Source organism: Dermacentor albipictus, chromosome 1 (assembly GCF_038994185.2).
Source record: "Dermacentor albipictus isolate Rhodes 1998 colony chromosome 1, USDA_Dalb.pri_finalv2, whole genome shotgun sequence".
Taxonomy (NCBI): Eukaryota; Metazoa; Arthropoda; class Arachnida; order Ixodida; family Ixodidae; genus Dermacentor; species Dermacentor albipictus.
Window position 1 is genome coordinate 428,943,548 of NC_091821.1, and position 20,137 is coordinate 428,963,684.

General features: G+C 47.9%; 3 protein-coding genes and 1 pseudogene across 3 annotated transcripts in view; 1 reads left to right on the forward strand and 3 right to left on the reverse strand.

The window, feature by feature from the left end:
• LOC139054304 (uncharacterized protein PF3D7_1120000-like) overlaps positions 1 to 15,806 on the reverse strand; it is a 33,695-nt gene extending 17,889 nt beyond the window's left edge. Inside the window, exon 1 of the mRNA XM_070531115.1 lies at positions 15,180 to 15,806. Coding sequence (XP_070387216.1) covers positions 15,180 to 15,806 — 627 coding nt within the window. The remainder of the gene's footprint in view (positions 1 to 15,179) is intronic.
• The window catches only part of LOC135897769 (sodium- and chloride-dependent GABA transporter 1-like), a 101,484-nt gene extending 85,564 nt beyond the window's left edge, over positions 1 to 15,920 (reverse strand). The window contains exon 1 of the mRNA XM_065426480.2: positions 15,180 to 15,920. The gene's annotated coding sequence lies outside the window, so the exon portion shown is untranslated. The remainder of the gene's footprint in view (positions 1 to 15,179) is intronic.
• LOC139054992 (piggyBac transposable element-derived protein 3-like) lies at positions 2,603 to 4,065 on the forward strand (annotated as a pseudogene).
• Positions 15,808 to 20,137, reverse strand: part of LOC135897526 (uncharacterized) — a 29,680-nt gene continuing 25,350 nt past the window's right edge. The window contains exon 3 of the mRNA XM_065426172.1: positions 15,808 to 16,084. Coding sequence (XP_065282244.1) covers positions 15,966 to 16,084 — 119 coding nt within the window. The 3' untranslated portion in view covers positions 15,808 to 15,965. The remainder of the gene's footprint in view (positions 16,085 to 20,137) is intronic.

Here is a 20,137-nt window from a genome sequence, read left to right on the forward strand (position 1 = left end):
TTTAGTGCTTCCAAAATGCAATTGTAGGTTATCTTTCCATTCAAATTGACGCTGCGGCATTTTTTGGTAGTGCTCACCTGTCTTCACGAGCTTCTGAAACCTGTGATAGCCAGCGTTGTGAAATGAAACGCAGATCACCCATGACGTGGCAACAAAAATTGATAGTGTCATGATGTCGCGTGAAACATGGTTCACATGCCATATTTTTTTTATATGTCGCATGAAAGGTATATATGACTGTGTCTTGCACAAAGGCAAAACAGTGGCTTCACAATCTGATTACTGGGCACGCAGCACAATACAAAAAATTAAAAATGTTTTTTGCTACTTCATAAGGTCAATAAATACATTTTTTCATGTGTAGTTTTAGTTGCCCAACAAGTTTGTCCCGGTGAGAGTTATTATAAACTGCATGTCTAGTTTTTTCACCTTTTCGGTTTGATGAGTGCTTTTTTTCTGTTACCGCGATGGTTCCATATGTACTGCCTTTCAGGGAACATATACACTGTGTGATCCTTCTTATTTTCTAATTTAACCACAGGAGTTTTTCACAAGCATCTACTATAGATGAATTTAAATAGCATGGTGTGTTAACTGGTACTGAAATTCCCCGTAAGGATTTTCATGCTATATTTGTCATGTTTGCATTTTAACGTCTGTAGTGCATATGCAAGCCACAAGTGGCTATATTATAGACTTTCTTATTGACAGCAAGTTCCTGTTACTTGTGATAGTGTCCTTACCGGTGATAGCAATGTAAGTTAGATGCCACTTTAGCAATTTTATGCTACAAACATATTGAATGCATAACAGGCAAGACTCGTGGCACTTTTTGTGTAGTGGAGTTGCTGGGTGAAGGTGAACTGTCGTGCATGAGCTTAAAACTCACGACCCCAATATCAGATATATTCTGCGATTTCAGATTTGCCAACTGTCCATTTACCATGTATTGATTCTCATGCAGTGCAACATCATACTGACACGTGTACTTGTCTTTATCGGGCGACAAGTTTTGCCGCCGAACAAATGTTATCGCACAGCGCGGGACGCGCCTGCATGTATCCGAAGTTTCTGGAAAGTTATCGATGCTTCTATCCGCTGTCTGTTGTCGCCGAACGTTGTATTATCTGATTTCATTGCTTGACACAAATGGTGTAGAACATTTTAGAAGGCATGCGGGTCCCAACGTTTAATCTGGAACATTCGATGATTGCTGTATAAAAGCCGACGCGCTTAACCCGCTGATCAGATTTACGACGATCGCCGACTGTGTTCGCCGCTCTCCTTGTGCTTTAAGTGTAGCCTGTTTTGTGGGCACAGGTTCGCCCAATAAAAGCTAGTTTTTGCCTTTCACAGTATTGCTACTGTGTTCTTTGAGATCACGACCACGTGACAATACTGTGCTTTCTTCAGCATGAAATCGTGTCCTGCTTATTCACAACTGTGCATTGGAATGACCGTCATTTACTTTTAGTAAAGATTACAGTGAAGACGTGTTGCATGCCTTTATTTACACTGAGGACATGAAGAAATTATTATCAACAGTTACTCGCACTTGACATAAATATTTGCGAGTAAATGCACAACTCTACAACTATGAACGCCCTTCCAAGGGGGAATAGCGCAGGGTCTACGAGGTGTGTGTAAGCAGCACATATGGTGGAGCGAAAAGTTCTGTGCTTTGCTGCAACCCAAACAGGGAGCGAGGAGACGAAGACTAATATCCTCCTAAGCATAGCCTCCTCAGTTCCACCAAATGAAGATTTGTCGAACATATTGGACAACCAAACACAGCGCGCCAGAGCTATCGAAACAGATTTCTCCTCGTAGACAGGGCTCTTCGCCTGCTACTAGGACCGGTGCTGCCATCTATTCACTACGGTCAAAGTCGATCTGTTTCCTGCCTTTCCGGGAGAGTTGGAAATGGGACTGAGCACGAGCGCCTCTTACGGCTACCGCCTAAGAATTAAGTGCATTTATATATTTTTAACATGTGATGAAGCATATTTAAGCCTTGGTTTTGCTCGTAAGAACTCGAGGAACACAGATAAACCCGTAGTTGATCTACGAATACGTTAGTTTTCGCGAATGCGTTGTGTATTTTACGATGTCGAATATATTGTGCACTGGGTCTCAATGACACCAACAATATGACAGTACGCACTTGTAGTCTGTTGGAGCTACTTAGCAAATAACAGATATTTGAAGCAATTACCTGCTTCTGGTATTCAGGATACAGATATTTTTCTTTCTAGATAGCAAGCTCCGTGTGAACAATGAAACAGCTCAGAAAACCTTGCGAGAGAATAGCATTGAAGCACTCCTCCCACTTGGAGCTCTCTGACAAGGATGACCACCATGAAGAGGGTCTCACTTTTTCTCCATCGGTGGCACTCGATGAGTTGAGTTCCGAAGATGAATATGCAATGAATGAAAGCTCCCTTTCGACACCAAGCTCCACTTCGGCAACCATAGGAATGCAGAGAACGAGTAGTTGGAAAGGGACACAACGCTGAATATTTAGACTGAAATTTCAGCTGTCCTTTTATTTTGCACGATGGTAAGAAGTATGCGCCTTCATACGTCTTAATTTGCTTGCAGCATGAGCAGTTTCGGGATACGAACATTTCAACCCATCGTCTACAAGCGAGACCGTAAATATTGGTCTCCACTTCATTACTTCAAGCAGCACTTCCCTCATGAGTTGTTTGAAGCAATGTCAATGGCAATGAACACGGTTCATGTTGTTGAAAGCGGGAAGAGCCTGAATACAACTACGCAAGAATTGATTTTTTTTTAATTTCAATCACCATGTCATGTCTCGGATATCCCCAAATTCGCATGAATTGGGAAATACAAACCAGGGTGCCAGTCATCGCAGACAAAATATGAAGAAATTGGTATTTCCAGCTACGTTCCAGACTCAAGGTTGTCATTGAACGTGATGTGCGCGCAAAAGATAGACAGGCTGTGGCTAATTAGACCTTTTGTGAAAGTCATCCTAAATGTCTGCCTTCAGTTGCCTCAAGAGGGGTGCTTAAGTATCGATGAACAGATGATACCATTCAGTGGGCGAACACAGTTGGGACAGTTGGTGCCTCGAAAACCCAACCCCGAAGGCCTAAAAACCTTTTTGCGTGCGACGCCAAGGGGCCTTATTTTGGATTTTGAAATATACCAAGGGAAGAAGTCCACTTTGTACCAAGGAAGCTCTTGAATTGGAGAGCCAGCTGTGCTCAGGCTTGTAACCAATCTCGCTCCTTGAACACACCTTTTTTTGACAGATACTACAGGGCTGGTCCGTTACTTGATAAACATCTCTTGTACCAAACCAGTGATGAACAATCGAATGCCAACAGGTGCGAACCCTTCTAGTGAAAGTAAGCTTAAGGTTAAGGGACGAGGAAAGTCGGTGGTGGTGTTGAGAGATGATGGGCAACAAATTTTTGTCCGACAGTACGATAACAAAGTCATTACATTGATGTCATCTGTTCACGGAAAGCATCCTGAAGGCACGTGTCGCATATGGTCCAGCAAGAAACACATGAATGTTTTCAAGTCAGATATTGTGTTTGTACAATAAGAATGTGGCATGTGTCGACAAGGCCGATTGCATGATCAGCTATTACTGAATAAAGGCCAGGGTAAAGAAATGGACCATAAGATGCTTTTTCCAGGTCGCGGACATGGCCTTAAGCAGCTCATGGTTACAGTGCGGAAGAGATATGCGCGAGCAGCAAGAACGACCCAGCGACATACTCCAGAAGTAATTTCTTATTTACGCATCTCTGTGGGAGAGGCTCTGGTCACTGAAGCACGGCTAATTCCGACATAGAGCGACAGTGACTCCTACTGGCAGCCACCCACAAAGCGGGCTCCACCGCCACCTCTTCAAGTATAACCAAAAGGAATCGGTCATTTGCCACAACTTTCCGACGCTCCGAATGCTGCTCGCTGCAGAATGGAAGGTTGCAGCATAAAACCAAGTTTTCTTGCACGAAGTGTCAACTTTTCTATTGCATCACAAATGAGCGACGATGCTTAGAGAAATCCCACTCCTCCTAATCAAAGAGATTAATAAGCTTGGATCTTGTTTGACATTGCTGGTTTGTACTTTCATATTATGCGAAGCATATTACTAGAGCGCAACCCAGCTCCTCAGGCGCGGCGGTGTCGCCTTCAATATCACGTGACACCGTGACGTCACGACAGAGGAGAAACGGGGCTCCAACTCACGCCGTCGCTCGCGGCGTCGCGGCGGTATACAAGCAGCTGCGCTTGCCTCTGCTAGACACTCACGAGGTGAGATGCCTCCTGGAGACAGAGCTGCTCGTTGGAATGAGAAGCGAAGGTTGCGGCGTGCTACAGAGACTGTTTCTAGGTGGCTTTGCTACGGCGCAGCGACTACGCGCCCCGCATCGGACGCGGTGAGCGTCGAGCAACGCAGCATTCGGCGCGACAACGGAATGTGCGCCTGAGCAAGCGCCGCACGCCCAAGCCGACGCCGACGACACCGGCTTTTCTGCGACACGAGCTCCTTAACGCTGTCGCGTTAAAATAAAGGCTAGTATGCTTCGCATCCTGGGCTTAACCTTAGCTAAGCCACAGCCAGTTTTTTGCAGCAGCCACAAATGAAAGTTCATTTTTGTTGCAAAATTATTCGTTTCGGCCACTAGGAAAAAAAGCCACCAGGGGGCCGAGTGGAGCGGACGCGCTTCGCATGGGCTGCTGCTTTTATCGTGAGTTATTGCGGTTAACCTTAACCAACCTTCACGATTTTGTGCCACTGAACTCAACAAGGCAATCGGCATCGAAAGTCGCCAGAATTACCACGGTGAGTGGATTTGTTTACCTTGACGCACCGAGCAACGAGCACCTCGGCATATTCGAACACCGTTCTCCGAACGCCGCACGCGCCCCAGGAGCGGGCCCGCGTGGCCTCGTGAGCACCGAGAATGGCAGGGGAAACGAACGGCAGTGCTCACGAAATGGACATAGAGAACAATAGCCAAGACTCCACAGCGGTCCAGAGCAACATGGAATTCGATGAGAACAGCGGCAAGACGCTGAGTCAAGCTGGCCCATGGTTCCAAGCAATCAAGGCAAGAAAAAACAAGAAGGCGCCGAACGAGGACCGCATACAAGAGAGAGGAAAGCAAGGAAACCCCCAGAACCAGCAAGGAGGACTGAGCGCGAGGAGCAACCCGAGAGTAGAAGCAAGCATGCAAGCCACCAGCAACCACCAACGGCAGCAAGATCAGGGAAGCCGAACCAACGGCAAGCCACCGCCACGACGCGTGACGCCGCCGCTTCCAGAGAATGATTACAAGGTGGTATACCGACCAAGAACCGGCATGAAACTGTCAAGCTGGCCGGACGAGAAGATCACCGAAGGACTTGCAAGGGCAAGTGGTTCCCCTTTCAAAGAATTTTGCGCGAACGTAACCATCCAAACGCAGTGGAAGCAGAACCTGATAATTGCCAGCACCGCAGACGAGGACTACGCACTGAAACTCGGTTCCATCAACGGCATCGAACTTGGGGCGGCCACATACGAGATGACGCCGTACATCAAACCGCTCCCAGGAACAGTACGTGGAGTCGTGCACGGCATCACTGCGTGTACGACGGAGAAACGACTTGCGGAACTGCTGGCAGCCAACAACTGTGGCATCCTGCATGCGAGGATGCTCGGCAAATCCACCTCAGCAGTTATCACCTTCGAAGGTCCGCACATCCCTTTCTATGTGAAGGTGGCCGGCTCGTACACACGTTGCCGCCCATACCGCAGATCGGTACAGTATTGCAAGGCCTGCGGAGAAATCGGCCACCGGCAGGACGTATGCCCCAACCCAGACAAACACATTTGCAACAGGTGCGGGGTGCAGAACCCACAAACAGATCATGATTGCCAGTTGCAGTGCAAACTATGTGGGCTACCTCACGAGACGGCAAGCAAGGAGTGCGAGAAAAGGCTCAAGCCAAGACCCCCACCCCTGTACGTGAGGGAGAGAAGTAAATCAAGAGGCCGACAACCACCTATAACAAGGGAGACAAGTTCAAGCTCCTCGGAATATCGAACAAGTAAGCCACAGCAAGAACAGCAGAAGATCAGCTGGGCGGAAGTGATAGCCAGTTCCAAGTCGACAACCGACCAGTTTCCCTCACTGCCGACACAAGAGCGAAATTCGAGATACGAGGAAACCATCGCCTTCCTCAGAAGGCAAAACGCCGACCTGATGAAGCGGAATGAACTGCTCATGAAGCGTCTAGAAGAGCAAGAAGGACGTCAGGAGGAACGGGACAAAAGAGCTCAGGCCAGGGAACAAGCGCTGGAGAGGAAGCTCCAACATCTCATTGAGCAATTGCAAAAACAGCAGACACCGACCATAACGCCAACGCCGCCGAGGGAACATACTCACCCGATAGAGGACCTAGAATCGGGAATAGAGTACAAGGTGAACAAGGCCCGAACCGAAGACAAGACCGAACTGAGAAATGAATTCCGAGCCGAACTGGCTCAGGCCGTCGACACCATAAGCAAGTCTGTGGCAGCCACCGTCCAAGCAGCCTTACAAACGCTCCGCCAGGAGATCACCCAGATGGGCAACGAGCTCAACCAACGCATCTCCATCCTAGAAAGGGAAAAAGAGCAGGCAAGGAAAAAGCCAAAATACCCCATCAGAGAAGCCCAGATGAACGAGACTCTGGGAAGCCAAGATGGCGAATAAAATAGCAAAGAAGAAAGAAGCGACCGAAACCCTCAAAATTTGGCAGTGGAATTGCAGAGGAATAAATCGGAAACGGCAAAATTTACTTCACCTATGCACCCTACACCAACCTGACGTCATCGCGTTACAGGAAACAGAGACAAATAATATTACGATGCGTGGCTACAAAACGCACATTGCCCAAGGAAGGACCAGGACCGCCGTCCTCATCAAGAAGCACTACACGACGCAGCAGCACGAAATCAACCACAGAATCGAGCACACTCTGATTGAGCTGGTTCCTCCCAAGAAAACCCTGCAGAGCCTCTACATCCTGAATGTATACAGTCCTCCGCGCGACACACTAAAGGACTTGGACAAGTTACTGAGAGAAGTGAAGAAAGTCACCGACGGTCAGAAACTTCTCGTGGTGGGCGACTTTAACGCTCCACACGTGGCTTGGGGCTACCGATCAACCAACAAGAAGGGTATGGACGTGCACAACGCGGCACAACACCACCAGCTGACGTTGTGGACCGATCCTCTAATACCAACTAGAATCGGCAACAGTGTCTCCAGAGACACCAGCCCAGACCTGACCTTCTCCACTGGCTTCAGGCAAGTCGAGTGGTCGAGACTGGACGAGACTCTGGGCAGCGACCATCATATCATCCAGACCGAAATCATGCACCACAAAACCCCTGTGAGATTAGGTCAAGCCAAAATTACAGACTGGCCTGCTTTCCGCAAAGATGAACACCCCAGCAGCCTAGAGAACATCGAGGAGTGGACCAAGAACGTGATGGACTTGGTTACCAAGTACACAAAGACCATCCAACTCACTGCGGACAATCCCGAAGTCGACCCACACCTACTTCACCTCTGGGAGGCCAGGCGAGGACTTTTGAAGAGATGGAAGAAGCAGAAGAGAAACCGCAAACTCAAGATCCGCATTGCCGCAATCTCGCGGCAGGCGGAGGAGTATGCTGAAAAACTCGGACGTCAGAACTGGAATCAAGTGTGCGACCAGTTACAGGGAACCCTCAGCAACCGAAAGACCTGGGCCATTTTAAAGACCCTTCTGGCGAAGACGGAATCAAAAACTGTCACGGGGCAACACATACAAAAACTTATACACAACTTCCAGGGAACCGAAGAAGAAGCGCTCGAAGCCATCACTGCGAAATACATCGGAGACGAGCAACAACGGAAGACGCAGCCAGTCATTCACCCGGAGTACGAGGGGGAACCCAATCCGGATTTAAACCAACCTTTCACCAAGTCGGAGATCGTGGCAGCCATAAGAAATCTCACAAGAAACACGACGCCCGGCAGGGATAAAATTAACAACAAGACCCTCCGTAACCTGGACGACGGGGCGACGGAGAGTTTGCTAAAGTATATCAATGAAAGCTGGGAGACGGGCAGTATACCGGCTTCCTGGAAGCACGCAGACGTAACGATGATCCCGAAACCCGGCAAGCCCATCAACCTACAGAACCTGCGTCCGATCTCTCTTACGTCATGCGCGGGAAAACTCTTCGAGCACATGGTCCACAATCGTCTCTCGCCCTACCTGGAAGAAGGTCGGCACCTGCCGAACACTATGTTCGGTTTCCGGCCTAACCTCTCCACCCAGGACATTCTACTTCAGCTTAAAGAAGAAGTCATCGACGGCCTCAGCACATGCCACAAGAGTGCCATCCTGGCACTCGACGTGAAGGGAGCCTTCGACAACGTCTCACACGAAGCAGTGCTAAACAGCCTACAACATACCAACTGCGGACGGCGGACATACAACTACGTCCGGGACTTCCTGACGGGTAGAACGGCGACCATAGGCCTGGGGAATCTCAGGACCGAGAAGTTCCCAGTACCGCAGAAAGGAACCCCCCAGGGGTCAGTGATCTCCCCGTTGCTGTTCAATATAGCGATGAGGGGATTGCCGAACCTCTTGGAGAACATCAGGGGTATCCGTCACGCAATGTATGCAGACGACCTGACCATGTGGACGTGCACGGGATCGGCGGGCGAACAACAAGACGCCCTGCAGGAAGCCATCGACAGGACCGAGCATTATCTACACCACTGCGGTCTTTCATGCGCGCCGGAAAAGTCGGAGCTCCTGATCCTCAAAAAGAGGACAAGAGGGCGGCCTCCGCAGGACACACCTGACCCAACGTTGACACTAAATGGAGTCAACATACCCAAGGTGGACACACTTCGTATTCTGGGCCTCACTTTCCAGAAGGACGGTGCCGGTCTCGCTGCCATTAAAAAACTGCAAGCGACAGTTATCCAAGTCGCGCACTTGGTGCGAAGAGTGACAAACAAAAAGCACGGCCTGAAAGAGCAGGACACAATCAGATTAATACAAGCCCTGATAATCAGCAGAGTCACTTACGGCACCCCGTACCTGGGTCTCAAGAACAGCGAGAGAGACAAATTGAACACCCTAATACGAAAAACCTACAAGCTGGCACTGGGGCTTCCACCGACGACGTCGACGGAGAAGCTGCTCAGCCTGGGCATACACAATACTTGGGAGGAACTTGTAGAGGCCCACAAGACCAGCCAGATAGAGCGACTCAAGCTCACCAGCACGGGTAGGGACATGCTAATAAGACTGGGCTACCCAGTCGAATATGAGTCTACAAAACAGCGGGTTCCTCTACCCCTGAGGGAGAAGATCACGGTGGCCAGCATCCCGAGAAACATGCACCCTGAATACCACAGAGAAAGGAGGCGAGCGAGGGTGAAAGCTCTACGTAAGGCCTACGAAGGACCAAAACAAGGAGAAGTCCGATACACCGACGCGGCAAAGTACAAGAACAGAGCGGCCCACGCTATCAGCGTGATCAACGGCCAAGGACAAGAGGTAGCTGCGGCCTCGGTAAACACTACAGACATCGACTGCGCGGAAGAAACGGCGATAGCCCTGGCGGCCACTACGGGCCAGCGAGAGGAAGATCTAATCACAATCATCACCGACTCGCAAACAGCATGTAGAAATTACCAAAAGGGCCGCATTTCCAAACAAGCCCTGAGCATCCTCGAAAAACGAGACAATTTTCCTGAACTGTACATTGTCTGGGCCCCGGGACACGAGTCCCTGGCGGGTAATGTAGCGGCTAATGCCGCTGCCCGAGATCACATTCTCCGGGCTATCCCAACAGGTTCACGAGCACCGGTAGACCAACAAGATAGCGTCCCGAAAAGATATGCCGATATCCTGAGCCACTACAGGTTGAGTAGGAGGATCTATCCACCCCCGCATCCCCAGCTGACAAGAGAAGAGGCGGTGATGTTCCGAAAACTACAGACCGGCACATTCCCGCACGGCACCTTGCTACACGCGATGTACCCTACGAGCTATACCCACAAATGCGCTTTCTGCTCTAGGCCCAATACCCTCTACCACATGGTATGGGAATGTCAGCAAAACCCATCGACACCGCCCATCACCGGACCAACCGTCGAGCAGTGGGAGGCCCAGCTGACAAGCTCGAGCCCTGAAGACCAGCATCGCCTGGTGAGCAGGGCCAAGTTATCAGCTCAGGCCCACGGCATCCTGGACTAGGGAAGCCGCCCACCTCGGACGATTTTACCGTCGGCTCATTTCTACTAATAAAGTTTATTCCTCCTCCTCGGCCACTAGCCCCAACTACACCATTCCATCTGGTGACGGAAAAAACACCCCCTAGAGGCCCAATGTCCAATATATTGGACATTGTACTAAGTGCCAACAATGCATCAAACAGCAAAGCTGCCTAATACTTTTCACCTATGCACCCCAAAAACGCATTTCAGAAACTTTAACAGAAATCTGGGAACGTAAATGGACTGCGGGCCTGAGGAGGATAGTCTGTCTGTCAGGAGGACAGACTGCTGTCTGTGCTTCTGCCCACACACACACCTCCGCACCCTTCTGGGGTAGTGCTGGTGCTGTTGCCATTTTGTGCAATGAGCTAATAAAACCATTCCGGGCAGCACGTCCACGGAGGTACGTTATACGCTATACCCTCACTGTGGGAGGTTGTCACTATTGTCATCGTCACTGCTGCTGTCATCATCGATGTTATCAAACAAGCTGTCACTTTCATCAAGACACGATTGCACAACACTGCACATGATGGAATAATGTTAGCTGCACGGTCAGTTTCATAGTGGAAAGCTCTTGTTTGACACCCCTCATCAAGAAACGCACTTTTTTTCTTTCCTGGCATGTAGGGGCCGGCGTGTCTGAACAGGCGAGTCATCTCCTCCGCGAAGATCGCGATGCTCTCACTAGAAAATTGGACTCGGGCTTCTAGCAGAGCTTCGGTGCTTTTCCTTGCGCGCGACACTCGTAAAGGTCTGCAAAAAGATATTGCGGAACAGGTCCCATGTTGTCAGGGTCAAATCTCGGTTCTCAAACCACGTTCTGGCGGCGTCGTTTAAGGCGGAGTATACATGCCGCAGCTTGTCGTCGGAGTTCAAGCTGTTGAATGTGGCGATTCTTTCGTAAGTCTCCAACCAGGTTTCTGGATCTTCAGTCGATGATCCATGGAATGTCGGTGGCTCCCTGAGCTATTGCAACGCGACGGGGGACGCTGGGGCTGCCAATGGGGTTGGCTTGGCGACGATCTTCCTGGTCGTCTGAGGCAAAACTACATGCTCTGGGGACAATTCTTGGAGCCTACGGCTACCTCGCTGGTTCTTGGAGGCATTGGTGTTGTCTTCCGCGTTCGAGCTTGGATCACGGCTTTGTGGGGGCGTCCGGTACATGACCGCAAAACACCTCCTCCAGATGTCAGGTAGTAGTGACGGTAAAGAACACGCAAGTAATACAATGAATGACGAAACTAACTTTTATTGGGCGAACCTGTGCCCACAAGAACAGGCCACACTTAAAGCACAACGATAGCGGCGAACACAGTCGGCGATCGTCGAAATCTGATCAGCGGGTAGAGCGCGTCTGCTTTTTTACATCAGTCGTCGAAGGTTCCAGAGTAATCGCTGGTGCCCGCGTGTCGTCCAGAATGTTTTACATTATTCGCGTAGCGCATACATGAAATCAGATTACACAAGGTTCGGTGACAACAGACAGCTGATAGAACTATGGATGACATTCGAGAAACTTCCGATACATGCAGGCGCGTCCTGCGCTGTGCGATGGCATTTGTTAGGTGGTGAAACGTGGTCACCGGATAAAAAAGTAGACATGTCAATATATGATGTCCCACATCAGTCAAGTAGAATCAATTCAACGAGAACCTATTTGTTTTTTTTTTCACTGTTAACATTGAAACGCGTCGTCTTTTCCCCACCTAGCTTCAACATATAGCGCCGAGTAGATAACCTAAACCTTTGGTTCAACATCTTTAACTCAAATTGCTATGCATCCCCGAATAACTACTTATCGCCTGCAAGGAACACCCATATATTTGATATTTTAGTTTTCATTCTCGCAGTGACTTATTCAAGTATATTTTCCCCCTGAGCCTGGAACTCTGAAACTATTTCCATTGTGAAACGCGATCGCTGCTTTTAAGGCTTTTTCTGAGAGTCCATTGAATATTGTATCAATGGTAATATGAAAGCGATCAGAAGGATAGCTTCTCCTTTTATTTCACCTTGTAGTTAGTGTGTAAAGCGTTTGCGTTTTAGCTGTGTTATTCATTTTTTTAACACCCCACTCCTGCTATAGCCCTGACAGGCTGCAATAACTTGGAATAAATTACAATATGTAGAACAATCTCTTTCACTTCCGGCATTTTTTTTACATTGCAAAGAGCTGCTACTATATATTTATTAAGCGAAGATAACTCGAACTATTTCGAGGGCGTAGTTGCTATGAACGTCAACGCTTGAGAAGTCCGGGTGAATATGTGGACGTTTCCTACATTTTTTTCTGATGGACTACAAGAAACCGTTGTGTGTATCATATACTATGTGCCTAACGCAGAAAGGGGTTAACATACTGGGCAGTTCTTTGTAATTCACTCTCTAACGCCCTGACACAGTCCCACATTAAGAAAAACTGGCACAAGCTGTTCAGCTTTGCATGTGGCCATAGGGAGTACATTTGTATAAAAGCCAGTTTACTGCGGTTAACAATCAATAAAATCTGCATCGAGGAAAAAGTTGAAGCAAATAAATAAACATGCAACAATTTCTTTTTTCGTCCGTATTAAAATCTAGTAACTTTAATACGGAAGCAGTCTACAGATGGGAAATCATAGCTTCACCATTAAGCGTGAAGCAATGAAAGCGAAACTAACATGTTAGAATATTACGCGAACTGTGAGACTCGAAGCTATAGTTGCAGTGTGAATTCAAGTAAACGTAAACTGTCTAAGTAAAAACGAGCTGTTCTGCTAGGGGTCTTCTGTTTAAATCCTCCCATCGGACAATTTCATTTACCTTTATTAATTAAAGCCAATGTCTTTCTTAGCGACTTTACGACAACTTTTCCGTGTCGGGTATGTTTCCAACTAGTTCTATGGGCCATTCTCGGAGGTATTTCACAGGCGCGCCAATAAAATTGCATCGCTTTCAGGTTAGAGCGCTTTCTGTTTCGCAGTTTTAATATTTGAGTCTGGGAAGATTCAAGATAAAACGCATGCGCTGTCGATGTTTTGTTTTATGAGATTTGTTCGTCGGCTGCCATTCTCGATATTCTGAAGAATAATTTTGTAAAGAATGTAAGACCTAGTGGAGAGCAACTTCGGTGATACAATGGTATGGCAATACAACCCGCATATGCCGCATGTCACATAACATGGCGTGGCAAGTAGCATATATGCGCTTCAATATATACGGAGCCTCATGGCGACGCCGCCGACGACGAAGGCCAAAATTCGCTTGGAGTGTCCATATAATCGTTACCGCAATAAAACAAAATTCCTCTACTCCAGTTATTTCTCACCGACATACAGCACAGCATTGGAGCTAGCTCAACTTAGGTGAGGGGTGTAACCCCTTTCGAATGTATATGCTTTATTTTTTGGTGACTGGGGCTTTCGGCTGACTGTAGTGGATGTTCCAATTGAACCAATCAAAAACTTCATCTTGGCGCAAATAACAGAGAAATATCAACGCCTATCGCGCTTCAGCATTAGAACCTATTCAAATAGGTCACATTATAACAGGAAGGTTACGCTCGGGGCTATATCTAACTACAAACAAAAACGAGAAATCGTTTTTGCAGGCGACCAATGCACCAAAATTTATGAAGTTTGTTGGATTTGAAAGAAATTGGTTAGTATCTAGTGATTCTATAAATCGCTTCTTTGCAGGTTTTTTTTTCTATTCTTCTGTTGAAAATTGTAAAATTTCATAGAACGATACTATGATACTTATAACTGTAACTCAGCTCTGAAAAACGTACTACAATCTTGTAAATGTACCTAATAATGCAACTTAAGCAGAAAAGATTATTATAATACAAACCCTTCTGAAGTATACCACTAATATGCGAGTAGGAGTTTTGAAATGCCCCAGTAAAGGTTATAACAAATTCACGTAATCTGTCAATTTATGCATCACTTTTTTAGTTGCTCTGACAGATACCCTTCACAGAACTGGTATATCTGTGTAGGGTGCAGGCTTATAGGTTAGTACAATTCATGCTTCTATTTCTTTAAATGAACCGATTTTTGACAAATCTTGCAAATACCTGTACCTTCATGCTCTAAATTAAACTTCTGCTTGCCACGGTAACTCTAATTTAGCTTTCTCTTTCAGAAGCAACATAGTTGGAGCGGTCGTCTCACAAAAGCGTTTATGCGTTTTACAAGTATCTGAATAGGCGGCATCGGAGATGGCCTTAAGCATCCTCTTAGGGCAGTGTTTATTTCAGTACTGAAAACTTCTGAAACCTCCCCATGACCAGTAATAGAATCAGTGCCCGTCCTTTACTGTGGAATTGTAATACGCCGAATTGATGCCGCATATATGACCGATATACTTCTGTCAAAATCGTATTCTTACGTTTGTACGTCGCTCTGACAGTTATCACCTTGGACTTACCTTCCAAGGGATAACGGTTCAGTGGACTGCACGCTTGTTCAACATAAAAGCGTTATAGCCGTATCGTCATAGCAAAAAAAGAAAAGGAAAAAAATTACCATTAGTGGCGGACATCTATTGTGACAAAATCTGTTATAATAAAAAAGTCACAATATTCGGTATGTTTAAATTTTAGATGACCGCTTATCACGGTGGTCACACCTAGATGCGTCGTTCAAGATTGTACGAAGCCATAACGCATCGTGTAGGCAAACAACGTGGCTGGCTTTGCTACCTTTTGCAGCAATAATTGCGGTTATTTCGCAGTTCTCTGAACAAGCATGTAAATTACAACTTGGAATTATTGAAAAATAAAGTGCTACAGGCAGAGCAAAGTAATAAATGAAACTGTGACCATTTGAAATAACCTTCCAGCACGTGACCCCACTGTTGCCTGCATCTATTTCTAATACTCGCCTTGGGCAAACGGAGGAAGGGCAGCTCGGAGGGCCTCTTGATGGGCTGCCGCCGTCTGCGCTTGCGGCGCTGCGACTTGGCCGGAGGGCCGGCCGGACAAGCTGCGTCCAGAACAGGCGAGGCCACGGGCCCGAACGCGACGGTCAGCTTCTTGGGCTGCGTCTTGGGCTCCTTTTTGGTCTCCTTCATGGGCTCCTTCCTGGTCTCCTTCATGGGCTCCTTCTTGGTCTCCTTCATGGGCTCCTGCATGGGCTCCCACATGGGCTTCTTCATGGGCTCCTTCATGGGCTCCTCCATGGGCTCCTTCATGGGCTCCTCGGGCTCCTTCTTGGACTCCTTCATGGGCTCCTTCATGGGCTCCTTCATGGGCTCCTCGGGCTCCTTCATGGGCTCCTTCTTGGGCTCCTTCATGGGCTCCTTCATGGGCTCCTTCTTGGACTCCTTCTTGGGCTCCTTCATGGGCTCCTTCATGGGCTCCTTCATGGGCTCCTTCATGGGCTCCTTCATGAGCTCCTTCATGGGCTCCTTCATGGGCTCCTTCATGGGCTCCTTCATGAGCTCCTTCATGGGCTCCTTCTTGAGCTCCTTCATGGGCTCCTTCATGGGCTCCTTCATGAGCTCCTTCATGGGCTCCTTCTTGAGCTTTTCCCCTTCTTCGGGTGGCACGGCAGGTACCGTCCCGCCTTCTGGGCGTTGGGTCGCTTTCTTGCTCGTTTCCGCCTTGGGAGTCTCGGCATCGCGGCTGTCAAGTGCGGCCACGGCTCTGGACTCAGCCTTTTCGTTGGTTCAGGACACAGCCTTGCGAGCCTTTTTATACTGCCTCCTTTTCTTGCCGTCTTCCGAGGCATTCACAACAGTGGCACGTCTTGCGGTGGCCTGGTCCTCTCTTTCGACGACTATAATCTCTGCGTCAAAAAGATGGAATGCACACTTGTCACGTACATACACTATCCCTCCCACATTATTAAAAAAAATTAATTATGGTGTTTTACGTGCCGAAACCACAATCTGATTATGAGGGACGCCGTAGAGGGGGACTCTGGAAATTTGGACCACCTGGGATTCTTTAATGTGTACCTAAATCTACGTACACGGGTGTTTTCGCTTCCACCTAAATACGGCCGCCGTAGCCGGGATTCGATGCCGCGAGCTCGTGCTTAGCAGCCCAGCAACATAGCTCTGAGCAACCACGGCGGGTCTCCACATTAATCATGAAGCACCGTCATAACAACGCGGCTAGTGATCCAAGGTCTAATGACTACACGGAACTTTTTTTTACTTAAGACTTTTCAGATTGTCCGGATTTCAACACTCGCCACTCGTTTTAGCGATCGCCATGATAATGAAACTATCTTGGTAACCATATTTAGTGCCAGAGAACAAGGGCAGAATGGAGACGACACCACAATGTGCTAACTTCAATAACTTGATTTTCAAAAAACACCCACCTATTTAATAAATGTACAATGGCGCCCCCCCACCTCATCCAAATTTTAACTATCCAACAAAGCCGTATCCTTATCTAACAATTCGACCAAAGGGGCACTAACACACGTATCACTATTATGCTTCCCAAGTCAGTTCACCAACACGCCCAACAAATGGCAATACTTAAAATATCATCGCAGCGATGTGCAATCGCGGCCCGCCGTCGTCTGAGACAAGTTTTGTGAGCACGAGGTCACGGGATCGAATCCCGGCCACGGCGTCCGCATTTCCATGGAGGCTGAATGCGCAAACACCCGTGTACTTGGATTTAGGTTCACGTTAAAGAACCCCAGGTGGTCGAAATTTCCGGAGTCCTGGACTACAGCGTGCCCCATAATCAAAAAGTGGTTTTGGCACATAAAACCCCATACTTTAATTCAATGTTTAAGTCTTGTGAGTACTGAGTCAACAATTACACTATTAAACAGTGAAATAAACCATGTTCCTATTTCGGTAGAGAAACATGTATCGAACTTGTTTGCTCCGTTTACCATAATGCAACCAATAGACACTAACCATCTAATCCACCCGCCGTGGTTGCTCAGTGGCTATGGTGTTGGGCTGCTGAGCACGAGGTCGCGGGATCGAATTCCGGCTGCGGTGGCCACATTTCGATGGGGGCGAAATGCGAAAGCACCCGTGTGCTTAGGTTTAGGTGCACGTTAAAAAACCCCAGGTGGTCAAAATTTCCGGAGTCCTCCACTACATCGCGCCTCATAATCAAAAAGTGGTTTCGGCACGTAAAACCCTATAATCTAGTTTTAACCATCGAATCCGCACATTCCGAATGCTAAGCCGACACGAGTGTGTTGAGCGGCACGAAAAGCACTTCTTCCTTTCATCACTATTCTAAAATGCTCACTATTCGTCTGCAAACGACAGTTCCCTTGTTGCCCTGATTCCATGCAGTAATAAACTTGTTGTTTTGAGCGTCCAGTATACTTTACTGAAATCGTTAAGAAGGAGCAGTAAGATGCCAATTTTGCAGTTCCCATAAAAGAAAGGAAGAAGGCGGGGAAAATGGGAGGGATCTTCCTAACTCTTTAATAGCTTATATTTACGGCGGCGAATAGCCGTCTTAGAAGTATGACGTAGCGTGAAGCGATTGTTCCGAGCAGCGATTGATAAAGACGTCTTGGTCAGCCGCTGCTCGTGCGACTCTTCCTTATTTTAAAGAATCATGTTATGGGGTTTTACGTGCTAAAACCACCTTCTGACATGAGGCACGCCGTAGTGGAGGACTCCGGAAATTTCGACCACCTGGGGTTCCTCAACGTGCACCTAAATCTAAGTACACGGGTGTTTTCACAATTCGCCCCCATCGAAATGCGGCCGCCGTAGCCGGGATTCGATCCTGCGACCTCGTGCTCAGCAGCCCAACACCATAGCCACTGAGAAACCACGACGGGTGCTTCCTTATCAGACGGCCGCTGATGGTGCTGCTGCTGATACTACGATACCCTGCTACAGACAATTGATATTATGCAGTTCCCGAAATGTATCTTCAAGTGCTAAGAATTATTTATGTATAAATGATCGACTTTTGTTGTCCGGCGCACTCGGCGATAACATTAACGAAAATCTGCCAGCCCTCCTAATGCAATAGTTATTCTAAGGCACCGTGATCAAATACCAAGGGGCTTTAAGTTAGTCGCCTAAGAAGCTCCTCCTGTCGCTGCTTCCGGTGGAAACTCATCGAATGACCGAACCAGATACGCCCTGTACTGCAACTCTACACGAACACCCACCCGTTTAAATACATTAACTAAGGAAAGCAGTCACTGACATGCTAGCGATGGCAGCGACAAAGCACACAAAAGAACGCCTGGTGGCACTACTTTCAGAACTGTCACTGTGTTGCAAGGAAGGATCTTCTGTGTGTAACAGCGTCTGGGTGGCGTCGAAGCCAGCAGAGTGCAACCTTAGAAATAGCGTCTATGGCCTTACGTACTTACACTGAGCAGAAGTTTTTTATGTAAGTTTTTAAGTACATTTTGTTTTCAGTAATACACATAAAGGTCCTCACACAAGTGCTATATAGGGTGGGTACGAGGGGTCACAGGATTGGTGCAAGTTACCTATGGAACAAATCTTACAACTACAATAACAAGAAACTTGGGAAAGCCACCGAAAAAAATTGAGACGCAAACACGACGGCAAGTAAAGACACCACAATGCTGGAGTAGCAGCTGACATATGTTTTAAAAAAAATGAAGTCGACCGTCGAACAACAAACCGCCGACTCATGCGCAATGCTCTCAGCAAGGTACAAAAATTCTCTAAATTGATGAATACGCCATTTCGCCTTAATTATTTCTGCTTTCTGCTTCCTCATCTTTAAAGCTGAGCCTTGTAGAAAAGCTACCTCTTTATCGCTCAGAAAGACAGAAGGAACACTGATCACGCCGCCAACTGGCAGTTGGCGGCACGTCCAGAGCCGGCCCTAAAACGATTTGTTCTGTTCCTGCAGGTGCGCAACTACGTCACAAGAGTTTCAAGTGGTTCATCGGACGTCGGATGCTCTTTTGCACGGATGGCTTCGACGGTGTGGCAGCTCTGCTGAAAAACGTGGAACTTTTTCCAGGGGTGCGATCGGAGATGGTTGTTCGGCGCGTTCGTTCGGTTACCGGCGCGCGCGATTGGCCTACTCCGCGCCGACGTCGCCAGCCGCGGGGCGCCGCCCCGTTTTTGGTGACGTCAAAATGACGACACGCTCCTGTCAATCATCCGCCCACCGAGCATTTCGTCCGAACGCGACGGGAGTTGAGAAGTTTGGAGCGATCATACGGCTTCGCATGGCGCGTCTGGTGGATTGGATTGGATCCAACAGGCGGCCTTTGCGGCTGCAGAATGGCACGTTTGCGAAACGCGTTTGAAGAAATGACAGAAAGTGAATTCCGGCGTCGTTTTTCTTTCTCGAAACAAATAATTCGTTGGTTGCACAGAGAAATCGACAACATCATCGGTGCCAGCGAGCCACTGGGATGTTGTCGCTGCCTCTTGAAAAGTGCGCCACCCTTCCCGTCGTTTTTTTTTTCTTTTTCCTTCTCGCTGTGCGCGACACCACCTAGGGACGACGCAAAGAACCTTGTAGTTATAAATTGCAGTAGTCACACGTACTACTATTTGAAAACGTGCTTGGGCTTGAGAAGAAAAATAGATTTTTTTAGATAAAGATTTAATTCATTTGGAAGACGAGAAACATTTGGTTTTGTAGTATACTGCTTGCAAGCAGACGACAAACGACGGAAGTAAACTTCCGGGGAGGTCACCGCTTCCTGATTGGCTGCTCTCTCCGCCCCGCTGTCACAAATTTTGCATACTGCAACTTTGTGACGCTGCAGCAACTGAACAGAACGCGCAGCGAACAAAATATCTCCCATCGCGCCCCAGTTCTTCTTGACTTCGGTTCGCGTCACAAGGTGGTGCTCTGATCAACAAGCGCCGTCATCGTCCCCATAAAAACGCAT